Below are 18869 nucleotides of genomic sequence, written 5' to 3' on the forward strand. Positions count from 1 at the left end.
TTGCTAGCTTGTGAGATGAGTGCAATTGTGTGATAGTTTGAGCATTTTTGGGCATTGCCTTTCTTTGGGACTGGAAGGAAAACTGACCTTTTCCAGTCCTGTGACCAGCCACTGCTGAATTTTCCAAATTTGCTGGCATATTGAGTGCAGCACTTTCACAGCATCATCTGTCAGGATTTGAAACAGCTCAACTGGAATTCCATCACCTCCACTAGCTTTGTTCGTAGTGATGCTTTCTAAGGCCCACTTGACTTCACATTCCAGGATGTCTGGCTCTAGATGAGTGATCACACCATCATGATTATCTGGGTCGTGAAGATCTTTTTTGTACAGATCTTCTGTGTATTCTTGCCACCTCTTCTTAATATCTTCTGCTTCTGTAGGTCCATACCATTTCTGTCCTTTATCGAGCCCATCTTTGCATGAAATGTTCCCTTGGCATCTCTAATTTTCTTGAAGAGATCTCTAGTCTTTCCCATTCTGTTGTTTTCCTCTGTTTCTTTGCACTGATCACTGAGGAAGGCTTTCTTATCTCTTCTTGCTATTCTCTGGAACTCTGCATTCAGATGCTTATATCTTTTCTTTTCTCCTTTGCTTTTCACCTCTCTTCTTTTCACAGCTATTTGTAAGGCCTCCCCAGACAGCCATTTTGCTTTTTTGCATTTTTTTTCCATGGGGATGGTCTTGATCCCTGTCTCCTGTACAATGTCATGAACCTCATTCCATAGTTCATCAGGCACTCTATCTATCAGATCCAGGCCCTTAAATCTATTTCTCACTTCTACTGTATAATCATAAGGGATTTGATTTAGGTCATACCTGTATGGTCTATTGGTTTTCCCTACTTTCTTCAATTTAAGTCTGAATTTGGCAATAAGGAGCTCATGATATGAGCCACAGTCAGCTCCCAGTCTTATTTTTGCTGACTGTATAGAGCTTTTCCATCTTTGGCTGCAAAGAATATAATCAGTCTGATTTCGGTGTTGACCATCTGGTGATGTCCATGTGTAGAGTCTTCTCTTGTGTTGTTGGAAGAGGGTGTTTGCTATGACCAGTGTGTTCTCTTGGCAAAATAATATTAGCCTTTGCCCTGCTTTAGGACTTCCCTTGTGGCTCAGATGGTAAAGCGTCTGCCTACAATGCAGAAGACCTGGGTTCGATCCTTGGGTCAGGAAGGTCCTCTGGAGAAGGAAATGGCAATCCACTCCAGTACTCTTGCCTGGAAAATCCCATGGATGGAGGAGCGTGGTAGGCTACAGTCCATCGGGTCGCAAAGAGTCGGACACAACTGAACGACTTCACTTGCCCTACTTCATTCTGTATTCCAAGGCCAAATTTGCCTGTTACTCCAGATGTTTCTTGACTTCCTACTTTTGCATTCCAGTCCCCTATAATGAAAAGGACCTCTTTTTGGGTGTTAGCTCTACACTTAAGGTTTGTATATTTTTCTGTTAGTAAATGATGTTCAATAAGGACAAAAAACAATTTGGGAATTTCTGTCCTTCTCTTTGGTTGGCTAAGCTCATTTTGAATATTGATTCTGTTATGCAGAATATCAGCTGTCCTCAGCTTTCTATTTCAGGAAATACATATATTTCCTTCTTAAACCATTTAGAGTACCTGGAACGGAGTGTGGTTGGAAAAGTGTATCATTTATAAAGTGGATGGAATTTAGCAATTGATGTGAGAGAAAAGGAAAAGGAGAAACCAAGAGTAATATCAAGGTTTCAAGCAAAATGACTGGGAGGATGGGGATGCCCTTGCCTAATAGGAAACATAATAAAGAAAACAGTTTTGGGAGGGAATGAGATTAATTCTGTATCGAACATACAGAGTTTGAGAGGCTGGCAAACTGTCAGCCAGGTGAAAATGTAGGACTGGAGGCAGGATATGTGGGGACTGGAAATACAGCATTGGGAATCACTCAAATTTAATAGTTGAGGGACTTTACTGGTGGTACAGTGGATAGGAATCCACCTGCCAACACAAGGGACACAGGTTTGATCCATAGTTGAGGAAGACTCCACATATTGTGGTGCAGCTAAGTCCGTGTGCCACAACTGCTGTGCCAGAGCGCTGCAACTCCTGAAGCCTGTGTGCTTGAGGGCCCAAGAGCCACGGTGCTGAGCCTGTGTACTGCAGCTGCTGAACCCTTATGCCTAGAGCCCACGCTCCACAGCAAGAGGAGCCATCTCAGTAAGCCCACACACTGTAACCAGAGAAAGCCTATGCGCAGCAATAGAGACCCAGTGCAACCGAAAATAAACTTGATTAATTTTTAACAATTTACTAGTTGCAACTGTTAGATTAGATGAAATTGCTGTGAAGAATGTGAAGAGAGAGGTCCAAGGACAGAATCGGGAGAAATAAATGTTTAGAGAGTAGAAGAAGGAAAAGCAGAGATGAGCAGATTAGAGAGTCAGCAAGTTTATGATGAATAAGACATTGGTTTATGATGGTTTATGATGAATAAGACATTCAAAATCTGCCTCAAGGAGTTTGCATTCTTCGAGACAACAAAACACAGAAATAGGTAATCCCTTCAGATAGTGATGTGCATTATGCTAGAGAGTGGCTGAGTGTGGAAGCTCTTTCAGTTGGGTGGTCAGGATTCATCCATCACTTCAAAGACATGGCACTTGAGCTGATGCCTAAATGATGTGGAGGAAGCTTTCATGTAACAGTATAAGAGAAGAGCTTTGTAAGTCAAGAAGAAATTCAGAGGCGAGATGGGCAAGATATGGAGTATCAGAAATAGGATTTACCCTCCCACTAGAAATAATAACTTTACAAATACACAAATGTGTTTGAAACAACAGTTTTTCAAGGCACTGGACATCAGATAGTGAAGGACAGTGATCAGTGAGAACTGGAAAACAAGATGAGTCCTCTGACTACCCCTGTGTCCTGGCTTGAGGGAGCCTCTGGGCCACAGTGCGGAAAATGGGGAGCCCACCCAAAGCCCAGTGGACCTTGTCAGTTGAGGAATCACTGCTGAGAGTCTGGGGAGACTGAGGGAGCCAAAGTTTGTAGGACAGAATATTGGAGAGGAGAGAGCAGCTAAGAGGGAGAAGTCTGGAGATTTGTGGAGGGTTCCCCTAAGTATTCAGCAGAGTGCTTTTTGGCATATGTACGTGACTGGTCAAGGCTGAGGCAGGAGGGGGTACCCACCCCAGAGGATTGGAAGTAACAGTGTCTATCTAGCACTCAGTAATGGTGAATAATAATGGTGTTAGTAATGGTGCCTATTTCTGTGGACTAGAAACCTTCATAATTCATGGATCATTATCAGCATACTCAGTAGTGGTACTAGAGTTCTCACCTTAGGAGTAGGGAATAATTAGTCCTACCTAATTATGAAGTCTGACTTCAGAATCCTAAAAGCAGAACCTGAAAGGAACAAACTATTTCAAAATAATTTAGCCGTATCTCAGAACGACGCTCAAAAATATTTATAGGAATTCAAAAGTATTCAGGATCCAGCAAAAATTCTATGTCTGTTATTCAACACAGAGATTTTTCAGGCATGTAAAAACCAGAAAATACAAACATAGTGAAGAGAAAAGTCAATTGAAACCAACTCATAGTTGACCAAGATGTTAGAATTAGCAGACAAGGATATTAAAACACTTATTATAACTGTGTTTCAGATGTTCAAAAGGTCAAGCAGAGACATGGAAAATATATAGTTTTAAAAGCCCCAAATCAAATTTCTAGAACTGAAAACTATAATGTTTGAGATGAAAAATATACTGGGTGGAATTGTGGCAGATTAGATACTGTAGAATAAAAGATTAGTTAATTTAAAGAACAGTAGAAACTATCCAGCGTGAAACACAAAGAGAAAAAGAGTAAACATCCAAAAAGTGAAGAGTATCAGTGTGTTGTGGACAACTTCAGTCACCCTAATGTCCCTGTAATTGGAGTCTCCAAAGAAGGCACATGCTGTTCTGTGCTTAGCTGCTCAGTCGTGTCCAGCTCTTTGTGACCGCATGGACTATAGCCTGCCAGGCTCCTCTGTCCATGGGATTCTCCAGGCAAGAATACTAGAGTGGGTTGCCATGACCTCCTCCAGGGGATCTTCCCAACCCAGGGATCAAACCCAGGAATCCCGCATTGCAGGCAGATTCTTTACAGTCTGAGCCACCAGGGAAGCCCAAAGAAGGCATGGTGGGGCAGAAAAAAATAGCTAAGAAATAATGGCCTCAATTTTTCCAAATTTGATAAAAACTGTAGACCCATAAATCCGAAAAGCTCAATGTGCTTGAAGCACAAGAAATGAAGAAAACCACATCAAAGCCCATCCTTAAACAAGTTACTCAAAGCCAGTGGTCAAGAAAACCTTAAAACCAGAGGAGAGAGGACACACTACTAACAGAGGAACAAAGAATTTCTCATTGGAAGCAATGCAAGCAAGAAGACAGAGGAGCAACATCTTGAAAGCACTGAAAGAGAAACTGTTAACCTTGAGTTCTATAACCAGTGAAAATTTATTTCAAAATTAAAGACTAAATAAAGACTGTTTCAGACATACTAATACAAAAACTGAAATAATTTATCTATATCTTATCTTACTATAAGTAATGTTAAGGAAAGAAAGAAAATGATGCCAGATGGAAATATTAATCTACACAAAGGAATAAAGAGCTCAGAAAATGAAAGCTACACAGGTTAAATATGTCAGACTTTTTTCCTGTTACTGAGATCTCTTTAAAAGAGAATTGATTGACTGAACAACAATTATACAGATGCATTGTGGGTTTATAACATTTGTATCTGTGAACTGTACAATAAGAGTGGCATAAAGACCTAAAGAGGGAAAATGGTAGAATACTGTTATAAGGTTCTTTTTTGAATTAGTATAATTTCACTTGAAGCAAAGAGAATACAGTTGACCCTTGAACAATGCAGGGATTAGGGTCACTGACCCTCTGGGCAATCAAAAATCCAAATATAACTTACACTCAGCTGTTCCTATACTCGGTTGTCATATCTGGGGTTCTTCCACACCCTCAGACTCAACCAACTGGAGATTGTGTGAGAGTGCAGTATTTACTGTTGAAAAAAAGTCCACATATAAGTATACTTGCACACTTGAAGCCCATGTTGTTCAAGGGTCATCTGTACTCAACTCATTCTGTGAGGCCAGCATTACTCTGATAACAAAACTAGACAAAAACATTGCAAGAAAAGAAAACTACAGATCAGTATCTTTCATGAACATAAATGCAAAAATTCTAAGCCTGCTGCTGCTGCTTCTGCTAAGTCGCTTCAGTCGTGTCCGACTCTGTGCGACCCTATAGATGGCAGCCCGCCAGGCTCCCTCGTCCCTGGGATTCTCCAGGCAAGAACACTGGAGTGGGTTGCCATTTCTCTCTCCAATGCATGAAAGTGAAAAGTGAAAGTGAAGTCGCTCAGTCATGTCGAATGTTGAATGTTGAATGACTGAATGCTTTACTCCTACAATGAAAAAGAAAAACAACAAAAAAAGAAAAGTATGTCTGCTACCAGGTTTCTCTTCAACGCTGTACTGGAATTTCTAGCCAAGGCAAAAAGGCAAAGAAAAGAGAGGCAAGAGAAGTGGGAGAGGAGTGGAGGGAGCCAAAATGGTACTCACCGCGTGGTTCAGTGCACCTGAGCTCTGGAAAATGCAGACCAACTCACGCTGACCGAAAGCACGGCAGTGGGCCTAGGGAGGGTGAAAACTGGGGCAAGATGGGGGCCTTCCCAGCATGCAAGAATTCTCTGTGCAATGCGTGGGACTCAGGTTTGACCCCTGGTTGGATCAGTACCAGCTCACTAAATGAAAGAAGGACCATACTTAGTGGTTTGCATATTTAGAAAACTGTGACAAACCTAAACAGTGTATTAAAGAGCAAAGACATCACTCTGCCAACAAAGGTCCCAAAGCTGTGATTTTTCCACTAGTCACGTATGGATGTGAAAGTTGGACCATAAAGAAGGCTGAGCGCAGAAGAACTGCTCCTTTCAAATTGTGGTGCTGGAGAAGACTCTTGAGAGTCCCTTGAACAGCACGGATATTAAACCAGTCAGTCCTAATGGAAATCAACCCTGAATATTCATTGAAAGGACTGATGTGAAACTCCAGTACTTTGGCCACTTTATGCAAAGAGCCGACTCATTGGAAAAGACCCTGATGCTGGGAAAGATTGAATGCAGGAGGAGAAGGTGTCAGCAGAGGATATGGTTAGATAGCATCACCGACTGAACAGCCATGAATTTGAGCAAGCTCCAGGAGACCGTGGAGGACAGAGGAGCCTTACTACAATCCATGAACTCACAGAGTCAGACACAACTTAGTGAATGAACAACAACAGCAAATGTTTAGAAAGCTGAGGAAAAAGAAGGGATCCTAAATGTTTCCAAAGGAGAATCAGGTCATATCCAAAACATTAGGATTTATAATATTATTGAATTTCTATATAGCAACTCTGGGGTGCTAGAAGACAATGGAGCATGGCCTTCATATTTTTGGAAGAAAGAACGTTTACTAACTTCAACTTACGTATCTGACTGTGTGTGGATAAAAATATTCTGTATGTTAAAGGAAAAGTGAAAGTGAAGTCGCTTAGTCATGTCTGACTTTTTGCGACCCCGTGGACTGTAGCCCTCCAGGCTCCTCCGTCCATGGGATTCTCCAGGCAAGAATACTGGAGTGGGTTGCCATTTCCTTCTCCAGGGGATCTTCCTGACCCAGGGATCGAACCCAGGTCTCCCACATTGCAGGCAGACGCTTTAACCTCTGAGCCACCAGGGAAGCCCAAAAATATGTTAAATATATGGATAAAATTAGGACAGTTCAGTCATTCAGAAGGTCAAAAAATTCACTTCCTGTATACCTCTTATTAGGAAATGATTGGAGTCTGTGCTCCAGGAATAAACCATAAAAGAGGCGGACAGCGGGTCTAGGAAACATGCTCCAGTGAAGGGGAGAGAGGGAGGGATCCCAGAGATGAAGGGAGAGAATCATCCTTGGCAAAGTGTCAGCTATTTAGTGGTCTAGAGAGCAAACAGTCTCAGCTGGCACAGGAGAAAACCCCCAAGGGATGTATTCAAGACTGCAGTGAAATTGACAGATTACCTGAAGTGTTTGAACTTATTAAGAGGAGACTCACCACTCTGTTGGAGGGTTTGCGGGTGGATTAGTGAAAACACATAATAAATATCAAGTTTAAAAAATTTGATAGAAAGTATAAGAGGAAGTAGTAATTTTTAGTTCCAGGGAAAAGAAAAAAATATCCAAGAAAGGAAATTTAACTATTCCTTATGATTCAGCTGTATATATTACTTGCTGGGTAAAAGCACTGTTAGAACTGAATATTGATTTGAATAAAAATTGTGACTTATATTGCGAGGATGGGAGAAGGGAGGTACGTTTGTGTTGTGGGATGGCGGCAGAAGAGCATGCTCAGTGGTGAGAACATAGAAGTAATGGGGTGTGGTTTATTCTTTTAAGAATTTGGATAGTAAAGGGAAGGGGGAAATAGGAGGATATCTGGAGAGGTTATAAGGCCAAAAATAATTATTTCAGAATAGAAGAGATTGGGCTTCCCTGGTGGCTCAGTGGTAAAGAATTCACCTGCCGATGCAGGAGACATAGGTTCGATCCCTAATCTGGGGAGACCTCCCATGCCAAGGAGCAGCTAAGCCTGTGTGCCACAACTGTTGAGCCTGTGCTCTAGAGTACAGGAATCACAACTACTGAGCCAACGTGCCGCAACTACTGAAGCCTGTGTGCCCTGGAGCCTCTGCTGCACAGCAAGAGCAGTCACCACGGTGAGAAGCCCGCGTGCCTCAGCTAGAGAGTAGCCCCTGCTTGCTGCAGCTGGAGAAAAAGCCCACGCAGCAGTGAAGACTCAGCAGGGCCACAAATAAATACATAAATAAAGTACAGATAGAAGAGATTATGAAATATTTGTAGGTTGAGGAGATGGATTTACTAGAAAGGGAGAAAGAAGGGTTCCTTAGATAATAAGATCCCAGAGGAGGCAGTATGGTGTAGGTCACGAGTTTAGCAACAAGTGGTGAGGTTAACCTTGCAGAGCAGTCAAGGGAGGAAATGCAGAGGTTTCAGGTATAATCACCAGAGAGAAAATGAGGGGCTTTTGGAACTTTGTATTGGATAGGATCGCAGGATATTCTTAGGCATTGTCATCTTCAGAAAGGATGGGGGCTTAGGGAGAACGCCTAGTGGGTGGATTTGACGTCTTTGAGGATAGTAGAAAAGGTACAGGATAGATGAGTGAAGGATGTGGTACAGCAGGTCGTTCAGCCCAGTCCCGGCACCTAGAAGGCATTGGGAAGTTTTGTTGAAAGAAGAATGATGGACCAGAAGGCCTGTGTTAGAGTCTGGGATGGATCCACTGACAGAAGTTACATTGTTTCCCTCCTGGGCTCAACAGCAGGGGGCCAGCAGGTGAGCCAAGGATCACAGCTGCTTGCTAGGCCTTTCCAAAGCTACTGGGAAGGAGCATTGGGAGAGGGAGGAAGAGGAAGTGTTGGGGGATAGCAGAAAACACTTCCTAAAACAGTAACTTTGCAACCAGGCTCTGAAGGTTAAGTGGAAGTTCACCAGAAAGACGGGATGAGGACAGGCTGTCCAGGCAGAGGTGCTGAATGTCAGCACTGAGTGCAAGTTAATTGGTATAATTTGTAAAGGAACCAGTTTTGTAACTTTCTTCAGCTCTGCACTCCAGAAGCTGAAGGGGAAAGGGGGAAGGGTTTGGCAAGACAGGGATGTCCTAAGGACAAGTTGGTGGTGAGCGAATTTAGGACATTGCGGAGAAAAGTCACCAAGATGCCTGTTGGCTAAAGCTCTGAATAGGCAGTGAGGGAGGAGGGAAACCACAGAACGAGATACGACAATGAAGACTCCTTACAGATTCAAGTGGAGGGAAGGAGTGGAAGAGGTTCTTGTGGTCAGAGGCGGATCTCAGAATTCATGGACCTCAGTGTGGAGAGGTCCGGATGGATGGCAAGACCCAGCCTTGAGTCCTGCCCAACTCCTCATTGAAGCAGGAAGGAGATGAAGCTGCCTAGGATGGGTCTAGAGTATCTGATGCCTGTAGACTGAGTTTAGTGCCCTTCCTTCCTTAAGTTGTTCAATTGCATTCTCTTGCTGTTTTGTAATTGACTAGTTTGTCTTTCCCACCAATTTGCAAGTTTCAAGGGGGTGGGGCAAAGACTATCTTCTTTACCACAGCACCTAGCATGTAATATGTACCCAACAAATACTTGTTAGACAAATGAATGGAAGTGAGAGAAAGGTGAGGATATGGTGTAAGTTTTCTTTTTTTGTTTTGTCTTTTATTTATTTTTAACTGGGGCACAATTGCTTTACTATGTTGTGTTGGTTTCTGCCATATATCAGCATGAATCAGCCATAAGTATATGTATGTCCCCTCTCTCTTGAGTCTCCTTCATACCTCCCACCCATCCCACCCCTCTAGGTTGTCACAGAGCACAGAGTTCGAGCTCCCTGTGTCATACAGCAAATATCCACTGCCTATCTAATTTTACATATGGTAATGTGTATGTTTCAATGCTGCTCTCTTGATTTGTTCCACCCTCTCCTTCCTCATGATGTAAGTTTTATGAATGAAAATATTTAAGCCTCTGAAGATGAGGTCAAGGGGGAGGAATGATAGAGATCATCAAATTAAGTCCAAAAGTGTTCAAGACATTTGTAGAAAAGAAATAAAGATGGGAAGAGACAAGAAATAAAGAGGTGGAAGAAAATAAAGAAGGAAATGGTCTTGAGAAAAACAGGAATTGGCAGTAAGGAGCAGTGATCTTTCTGGACCATTTTTGTTGCCTTCTGAGATGCTGGACAGTGAGAAAAGGTGAGAACCCTGGTGAAGGAGATAGTGTCTTCTGGGGAAAAGGATTTTAATTGGTACTTGAAAGAATGAGCAGGAATGTGAGGCAGAAGACCAGGGCTTCTAGGCAAGAAGAGACATTATATGTAAAGGCACAAAGGGCTGAGAAGTTGGTGTGCTCCACCAGGGGTTCAGAATGGGTGAGTGAGGCAGGGGCGATAAAAAAGATCACTTAGGCAAATGAACTGAACTTTTATCCCTCAAGAAAGGTGATAGGAGTGAAGAATTTCAAGGAGAATGATGTGATCTTGTTTGCATTTTATAATTTGCATTTGATGGAAGTGATTTGGAGGATGGATTGAAGTGAGATGGGACCCGAAGCACAAAGACTAGTGAGAAGGCTTTTGTAGTAGTGGATTTAGAGAAGCTGTCTTTACCTATGGCAGTTAAAGAGGATAAAGAAGGGGTGATGAGTATGAGAGCTGTGTAAGAGATAGAAGCCACTGTACTTAGTGATTAATAAGGAAGTTAAGGGGTTAAGGAGGGAAGGTGGAGGGCCTGTAACCTCAATTATAAATTTCCCGTTTGAGGATCTTGGTGAATGATAGTACCATTTACAGACATAGCAGATATAAAAAAGAGAGGAAGTCTAAGGACAAAGATGGTGTTTCCTTTTGGACCTATTGGGTCATCCAAGTGGAGACTAATATGCAAAATATGGGGGCTTCCCTGGTGGCTCAGATGGTAAGGAATCTGCCTGCAATGCAGAAGACATGGATTGTCTCGGGGTCAGGAAGATCCTTTGGAGAAGGGAATGACAACCCACTCCAGTATTCTTGCCTGGAGTATTCCAGGGATTGAGGAGCCTGGCAGGCTACAATCCCTGGGGTCGCAAAGAGTCAGACACCGCTGAGCAGCTTTCACTCACTTTATGGGGGCTGCAGGTAAAGATTTGAAAGTCATAATAGGGCAGCTTGTTGAAACTGGGCTTTTGATTATTGCTTCTTGTCATTATTGTGGTTATTAAAAACTGGTTATAGATAAGCCTTTAAAAAACAGCTAACCAGAGGCTGAGTCCACAATGTAGAGGTTTTTAACTAGAGAGGATTTTTAGAGATGAAAGATTGAGAAAATTTCATAGTATTTAGAAAATAGTCATTTTTTGAGAAAATTATTCCAAGAAACTTTAAAGAATTTGTCATCTGTTTTTCCTAATTGAGGCATAACATTTATTTGTAAAGTTCAGAAAATGCACAGTTTATTGATTTTTTTTCACATATGTGTACTTTCTTGTAACCAAGACTTAGACAAAGATCATCTCTACCTCCTCATAAAGTTCCCTTTGCAACATTGTAACCATGTTTTTTTCCTTCTAGAGATTTAGATCACTGTAAATTTAGAATGGGGGAATCCTATCTCTCCTTAGCAAAGCCTGGTGGGCTGCAAGATCAGGAAGTCCACAGAGAAGAGTAAAAGTCAAAACCTAGTTTGAATTTCGCAGTATGTGATTTTTATTGTTCTTGCTTACAATTCCTCCAGTTTTTCCTTTTAATGGAAAGGAGATTTTTTTCCATTAAAAATCTCAATTTTTTCTGTTCTTTTTGAAACTTAGCCTCTTAATACTATTCCATCTTCTCCAGTATTTCTGAGAAATGAAGACTGCAGAGGGAGGGTTGCAGAGCTGGAAAGCCTTTTGTTTTATTTGGGTTTCATTATGGTGTGTGTCTGTATTACTGTTGTCTGTCTTCCAGATTACTAGTTTCTGTTAAAAGAAATAGCACAGGGAACCCTACTTAATGTGATGACCTGAATGGGAAGGAAGCCCAGAAGGGAGGGCATATAAATATATGTCTGGCTGATTCTGAAGCTCCAGTACTTTGGCCACCTCATGCGAAGAGTTGACTCATTGGAAAAGACTCTGATGCTAGGAGGGATTGGGGGCAGGAGGAGAAGGGGACGACAGAGGATGAGATGGCTGGATAGCGTCACTACTCGATGGAGGTGAGTCTGAGTGAACTCCAGAAGCTGGTGATGGACAGGGAGGCCTGGCATGCTGCAATTCATGGTGTCGCAAAGATTTGGACACGACTGAGCAACTGAACTGAACTGATGGCTGATTCATTTTGCTGTGCAGTAGAAACTAACACATTGTAAAGCAACTATGTTCCAATAAAAATTAATTAACCTTGATTGCTAGGAAAGATGGAGGGCAGGAGAAGGGGGTGACAGAGAATGAAATGATTGGATGGCATCACCGGCTCAATGGACATACATTTGAGCGAGCTCCGGGAGATGGTGAAGGACAGGGAAGCCCAGCCTGCTGCCGTCCACGGAGTCGCAAAGATTCGGACACGACTGAGCAACAACAACAGTGGGCAGTATTTTTCTAAGTAGGGAATAATCCTTGAATACTGTCTGTTGAGATCTCTCTCCTTGAATACTTTCAAAAATTGATTTTTTTAAAATTATGCCTTTTGGGGAAGTTTTCATAGGACTAGTCATCTCAGTTTGTGGAAGTAGCTCTGTCTTTGCCACTTATTTTCCTTTATTGAGCAATAAACCGTGTGGAATAATAGAATGCTTGCTTTCTTCTTTTGAAAATTGTATTCAGAAATAAACCATACTTATGAAAGAGAAAAGAAAAACACACAGTTAAAAGAATAATTATAAAATAAACACCCATATACTTACTACATAGGCCAAGAAATAGAGTCTATACTCTAGAAACCATGTGCCCCTTCCTGATTGAATGGGGTTCCCTAAGATACTAATTAGCCCAAATTTTGTAATAGTTATTCCCTTTTCTTTATAGTTTTATAAACTATAAATATACATATGTATGATTTTAAAATTTATATATTTGAATTTATGTTAATAGATTTATGCTGGATTCGTATTCTTCTGTGACTTGCTTCTTTCACCTAGTATTGTATTTTTGTAACTCATCCAGGTTGAAGTGTATTGCCATAGTTCATTCATTTTCATGCAGTATTATATTCTATTGTCTTAAAACACCATTGCCCATTTGTCTACTTTTAGTGTTGATGAATGCTTATTTTTTTCCTGTTAAAAATAGTGCTACTAAAAATATTTTTGTATTTATGCACAAAAGTTTCTTTAGAAGTGCAGTCACTGGTTAGTACAGTAAGTACATAATCAAGTGTAGTAGATAATGGCAGACTACTTAAAAATAGTGGTACCAATTTTCCCTCCCACTGGAGTGGATGAGGGTTGCTATTGCTCTGCACCCTTGTCAACACTTGGTATTGCCCAACTTTTAAACTTTAGCCAGCCTGGTGGTGATGAAATGGTATCTCTTTATGGTTTTAATTTGCATTTTCCTGATTGACAGGAGACTGAACATCTTTTCATTTATTCAGGGCGTTGTATGCATCCTCTTAAGTGAAATTCATACTCAGTTATTTTGTAGAGTTTTCTGGTAGGTTGTCTTTTTCTTACTGTTCCATAGCATTTTTTTTAAAATTATATTCTGGATGCTGACCTTTTGTCACAGTTATGAATTGCAAATCAACATGCTTCCTTTTTTTATTCTGCAAATCTGGTCCCGCAAGGAGAGATGCCATATACAAACATGGAGGAGGAAAACCATTGACTGGGGCTTCTGTCCTAGTTAGGCACGTAGTGGAATCCCGTGTGGCTCTGTAAGAACAGGCCCTGCACTTGGAAGTGACTGCATCTTGGTTCCTGACTGCTGCTGACCTGTGGTGCTTGACTTTGCAGGTGGAACAGGAGGATTTTGTAATGGAAGGGCATGGCAAGACTCCACCTCCTGGTGAAGAAAGCAAACAGTGAGTCACAGTTTATTTTAAAAGGGTCTTATTACAGATCTTCAGAAGCCCTTTGGTTAAACATACTGAGAGCATGTTTGCAAGGGATGTATATGTTGGGTACATTGTGAAACTCCTCCCCAGCTGCTCTGGTGGCTGTTAATGCATTGCTTCTATTTATAGACAGACTAACTGGAGGGGCAAGAAAGTTGGCTTTGTAGTTTTTCACACTTGACTAATTAAAATTTATGTTACGCTTTAGCAAAGGCTTTAAGGCTTAGGATGTTTCAAATTGAACTAATTCAATCTGGTTGATTTCCAGAGATAGTGTAAAATGGTATATCCTTTTCTTAGCAATGTCTTTATGAAGTGAACTGAATTAATAGACTGTTTCCCTGCATTCCAAGTGTGAATTTATTTAAATAGTACTTCCTGAAATTCTATTCCATTTAGTTATTTATACTTCTGATCTTTGTTCAAATAACAAATTGTTTCCCCAGAGGAACAGGAATTATAAATAATATGACTTAGCCAACATTCTAAATAATTCAGGATCTCTCCTCTAACTTCTTAAGGAGTGATAAGTTCTAAATCTGAAATTGAGAGTCCTCTGGGTAGCTTTCTGGTGGCAGTGAGTAGATTTTTTCCTCCCTCTGTCACAGAACTTGAAAAATTATGTTGCAGAGCAGACTGGTGTTTCATATGCCCTTTTAAAGGAAAAACAGTTAAGACTGGCTTCAAGTACTGACATAACTACCATTTTTTATTCAGACAGTAGTCTTCTAAGTTAATGGGACAGTGACTTATGGAATTCACTGAAAATCTGTAGAGAGAAACTCTTTTCTCATCTTTTTTTGCCTTCGAAAACAGTTTTGGTCCGTCCTATGAAAATTTTGTCTCTGAAACCCTTGGGAATGAATTATGCAGAATATGCTATGCTGCCGCAAGGCCAGGTTCATTAAAGGAGAATGTTTGTCTTGTATTTGTTGTGAATGGAAACCAGGATATTTTCACAGCTGGTTTAATTTGCTAACCAGGCAGTTTTAAAAATAGCTTACAATATAAATCCTAACTTTGCTGTATTCTGTCAAATGCACTTGTATTCTGCATGGGTGGATGGAATCAATTCATCTTTAGCAAATTAGAAAGCCTAACATCTAGTCCCAGTAGAATTACAGGAACACTTCAGGTGCCCTGCCCGCTATTCACTCTCCATTCCTACACTCAGGTCAAAGGTCTTATAATAGAAAAATCCTTGCTCCCATTTGACAAGGATTTTCTGTGCACAAGAACTTTGCTTAGACGCTGCCGGTGTTTTCTCCACCCTTCACAGCGTCTCCGCTTCAGATGCTGGAGTGGGTAACTTGCCTGTGATAATGCACCTTGAAACAGAAGTTAGGATCTGAATTGAATCTTTCTGACTTTAAGTGTTTTATGATATCTCTTGAACTCAAATTCTTTGCCAACGTCGGGAACTATGTTCCTGAAAAGTATTGTGGCCAGCAAAACTGCAGTTGTCAAGATCAAAGTCTCATGGGTAAGAGTGAGTTGGGGGAAACAATGAAAATGGCACAAAGCTTATTTTTAAAACACAGGTGAAGTTTCTGTTCTCTGAAGGCTATCCATTTCCCAGACAAGCCAGTCTTTATCTTTAAAAACCTGCTCCAGTAACCCCTATCCTGAATCAGCTCCTTTAGGTATTCAGGAAACATTGCTGGGGCAGATTCTCCCACAAGTTTTACATTATACAAACTATACTTCTTTTGGAGAACTTCAAATGGCTCCAGCAGACTTGAAACATCATGGGTTGTATACTTACCATTCTCCCTTGATAGTTTTGTCTTCACAAGCCTCTGCCTTTTCACAGACCAATCTTGTTTAATTTTGTTTTGTGAGTTTCTTTTTTTTTTTCTTTCTGGGCTTGGTCAGCTATCATATATTGACATGATAAAGCAGAAATGAATATTCTTGTTGGGTCTTCCTCCCATACACCTGCCCACTTCTTTTGGGGGAATTGGGAGCCAAGTGGCTGTGTTGTTTTGTTTGAGGCAACAGAAATAAACAGATTGAAAAATTTTATTTTTTGTGTCTCAGAACTGCAGTTAGCAAAGGATCATTCCATCCGGATAGTAGGATCTAGGAACTGAATACTACGTTCTGGATGCTGTGAGTGACACATTGCTGAATGACTTATGAAATTCCCATCTGTTTATTTATTTTTTTAATTATAGAAGTAATATTTGGTCATCATAAAACATTCATACAATAAGTGTGAATTTAGAATTATTTGCTTCTTCTACCCTCCTACTCTTCCTCATCTTCTGAAACTTTTTCTGTGTATTTAGAAAAACAGCTAAACAGATTTTTTTTCTAACATTCTTTGAGACTTACTTTTTTCGTTTGACATCTTTTGCAGTCTATTTCATTCCTTTAAACATCTGCAGAAGTACATTCTGTTATACTATAATCATTCTCTAATATTTTGGTGACTTGTGCTTCTTTGATTATGAAAAACATTAATACTTTTTTAAAAATCCTTATTCTTATATCTTTATACACAAATGCATTTCTGTAGAATTGATTTCTAGATATGGAGCTGTTTGGCTCATGGGCTATTTTTTTACAAGGAGGTAGCTGCTGTCAAATTACTGTTCAAAAGAACTCTGTCAACATTCATTTCCATCTGCAGTGAGAGTACCCATTCCTCCACATTGTTAATGACAGTAAAATTATTTATCTCTGAATTTTTGCCACTCTAATATTTTATGGCTTTAATTTGCACTTTTATTCTCACTAATAAGATGGAATATCTTGTTAGTTTCTTGGCTGTTGATTTTTATATCTTGTACCACCTGTTTATATATGATTCCCACTTTTCTTTTGGAATGTTTGTTTTGATAGCTTTGTAGGAACCCTCTACAAAGTGTGGATATCAACCTTTGTCTTTTAAGATGTTTAAATGTTTTCTCCCAGGCCTTGTTGTTCAGCATTGGGGCATCTTTCATGCGAATAAACCACTTAAATTTTTGTGCAGTAAAGTCAGCCTCTGCGGTTTCTGTGTTTCATGTTTGTCTAGAGAAGTCCCTCCTACTCTGACGTGACACAATGTCCTGAGTATTTCTGCTGTAGTTTTCACATTTAGACCTTTAACTGAACTGGGACTCATTTTTGTGTATGGTGAGAGGCAGAGATCTAACTTAATTTTTTTCTAAATGGGTTTTCCAAATGGCTGCCATTCATTGGTATTAGCGTGTATAGATAGCCTGTTTCACGTGTGGAGGCAGGTGGAGCAAAGGGCTTCTATAACTCGCAGGTCACAGAGTCAATTCTAGTAAGGATTAGGTCTCAAATTATTTGTTAGCTGATCTGTGCCACTTTCCTTCTTCATCTAACTTTTTTACCATAGGTTCTGGAAGTCTTGAAAAAATTTTATTTCTGTGATGTTTATTTCAATGGTATAAGTTCTGTCAACAGGCAGTGTAAGGCAGCTAAGCATGTAGAAAGCTTTCTTGAAAAAATAATTGACTTCTGACATTGAAAATGTTTGTGCTAAATTGTTAATGTTTGGATCAATTGTGCTGATTGCTGGTGTACATGTGAATAAGATTTAGCGGAGTATACAACTTTAAACATTTGTTTATTTATATAGCCTGAATATATTTGCTTTTTAACGAGGTTTATTTACTATTACTGTATCTATAATTTTTCTGAGTATATTCACTTATGAGCTATTGGAGAAAATCAGACAAACCAAGTTTATTGCCACATAATATTGATCACATGACATGTTTTACACTGGGTTAAATATAAAACTAGACAGCATATTAAAAAGCAGAGACATTACTTTGCCAATAAAGGTCCATCTAGTCAAGGCTATGGTTTTTCCAGTGGTCACGTATGGATGTGAGAGTTGGACTATAAAGAAAGCTGAGCACCAAAGAATTGATGCTTTTGAACTGTGGTGTTGGAGAAGACTCTTGAGAGTCCCTTGGACTGCAAGGAGATCCAACCAGTCCATCCTAAAGGAGATCAGCCCTGGGTGTTCATCAAAGGGACTGATGTTGAAACTGAAACTCCAATACCTGATGCGGAGAGCTGACTCATTTGAAAAGACCCTGATGCTGGGAAAGATTGAGGGCAGGAGGAGAAGGGGACAACAGAGGATGAGATGGTTAGATGGCATCACCCGACACAATGGACATGGGTTTGGGTGGACTCCGGAAGTTGGTGATGGACAGGGAGGCCTGGCGTACTGCGGTTCATGGGGTCGCAAAGAGTCGGGCACGACTGAGAGACTGAACTGAAATACAAAACTGTTACAACTTTTTAAAACTCAGCATGAGCAGATACTTGTTTATAGGTTGTGTCTGATCATTCTTATTTAAAATCTATTTCAGATAAAATAGCAGGGCTTCCCTGGTAGCTCAGAGGTTAAAGCATCTGCCTGCAATGCGGGAGACCTAGGTTCAATCCCTGGATCGGGAAGATTCCCTGGAGAAGGAAATGGCAACCCACTCCAGTATTCTTGCCTGGAGAATCCCATGGCTGGAGGAGCCTGGTAGGCTACAGTCCACAGTGTCGCAAAGAGTAGGACACAACTGAGCGATTTCACTTTTCTTTCTTTCTTTTCTTTCTCAGGTAAAATATTTCTACACAGGCCGGATTTTGATTTGGTTTTACTTCTGATACAAGTAATGATCTAGGTATCTGTGGGCATATCATTTCTTATAAATTATTTTGGAATTAGATGTTAGTTTTGGTGTATTAATAAGTTTGGCCTCTTTTTCATTTCTTCCTTAAATTTTTAATATAACTTATAAACAAATCTAAGCTTTAAATCTCCATGTTGAAATTCAGTCATATTCTCAAGAGATGCTTGTCTTTAACCTACTAAAATAACTCAATTTTTCTAGTAAATTTTTATTGATTGAATTTTCTTAATTATTTTGGTTCATTTTACAAAAGGTTATTGTTTACAAACAAACTTCTCAAAGAGATATTTACACATTCATATTTATTGCAGCATTATTCATAATAGTCAAAAGGTGAAACAACCCAGATTCCATTAACAGATGCATGGATAAAGAAAATGTGGTATATACATAGAGTGGAATATTATGAAGCCTTAAAAAGAAGGAAATCTTGTCACATGCTACAACATGCATGAACTTTAAGGATATTGTGCCAAGCAAAATAAGCCAGTCACAAAGGACCAGTACTGTATGCAGCCCATATGGTATAT

At 40.3% G+C, this 18869-nt stretch overlaps 1 protein-coding gene across 1 annotated transcript in view; it reads left to right on the forward strand.

The window, feature by feature from the left end:
- The window catches only part of TNRC6B (trinucleotide repeat containing adaptor 6B), a 250363-nt gene that overhangs the window by 80000 nt on the left and 151494 nt on the right, over nucleotides 1–18869 (forward strand). Inside the window, exon 4 of the mRNA XM_069586058.1 lies at nucleotides 13581–13648. Within this exon, the coding sequence (XP_069442159.1) occupies nucleotides 13581–13648 (68 nt within the window). The remainder of the gene's footprint in view (nucleotides 1–13580; nucleotides 13649–18869) is intronic.

Source organism: Ovis canadensis, chromosome 3, assembly GCF_042477335.2.
Source record: "Ovis canadensis isolate MfBH-ARS-UI-01 breed Bighorn chromosome 3, ARS-UI_OviCan_v2, whole genome shotgun sequence".
NCBI lineage: Eukaryota > Metazoa > Chordata > Mammalia > Artiodactyla > Bovidae > Ovis > Ovis canadensis.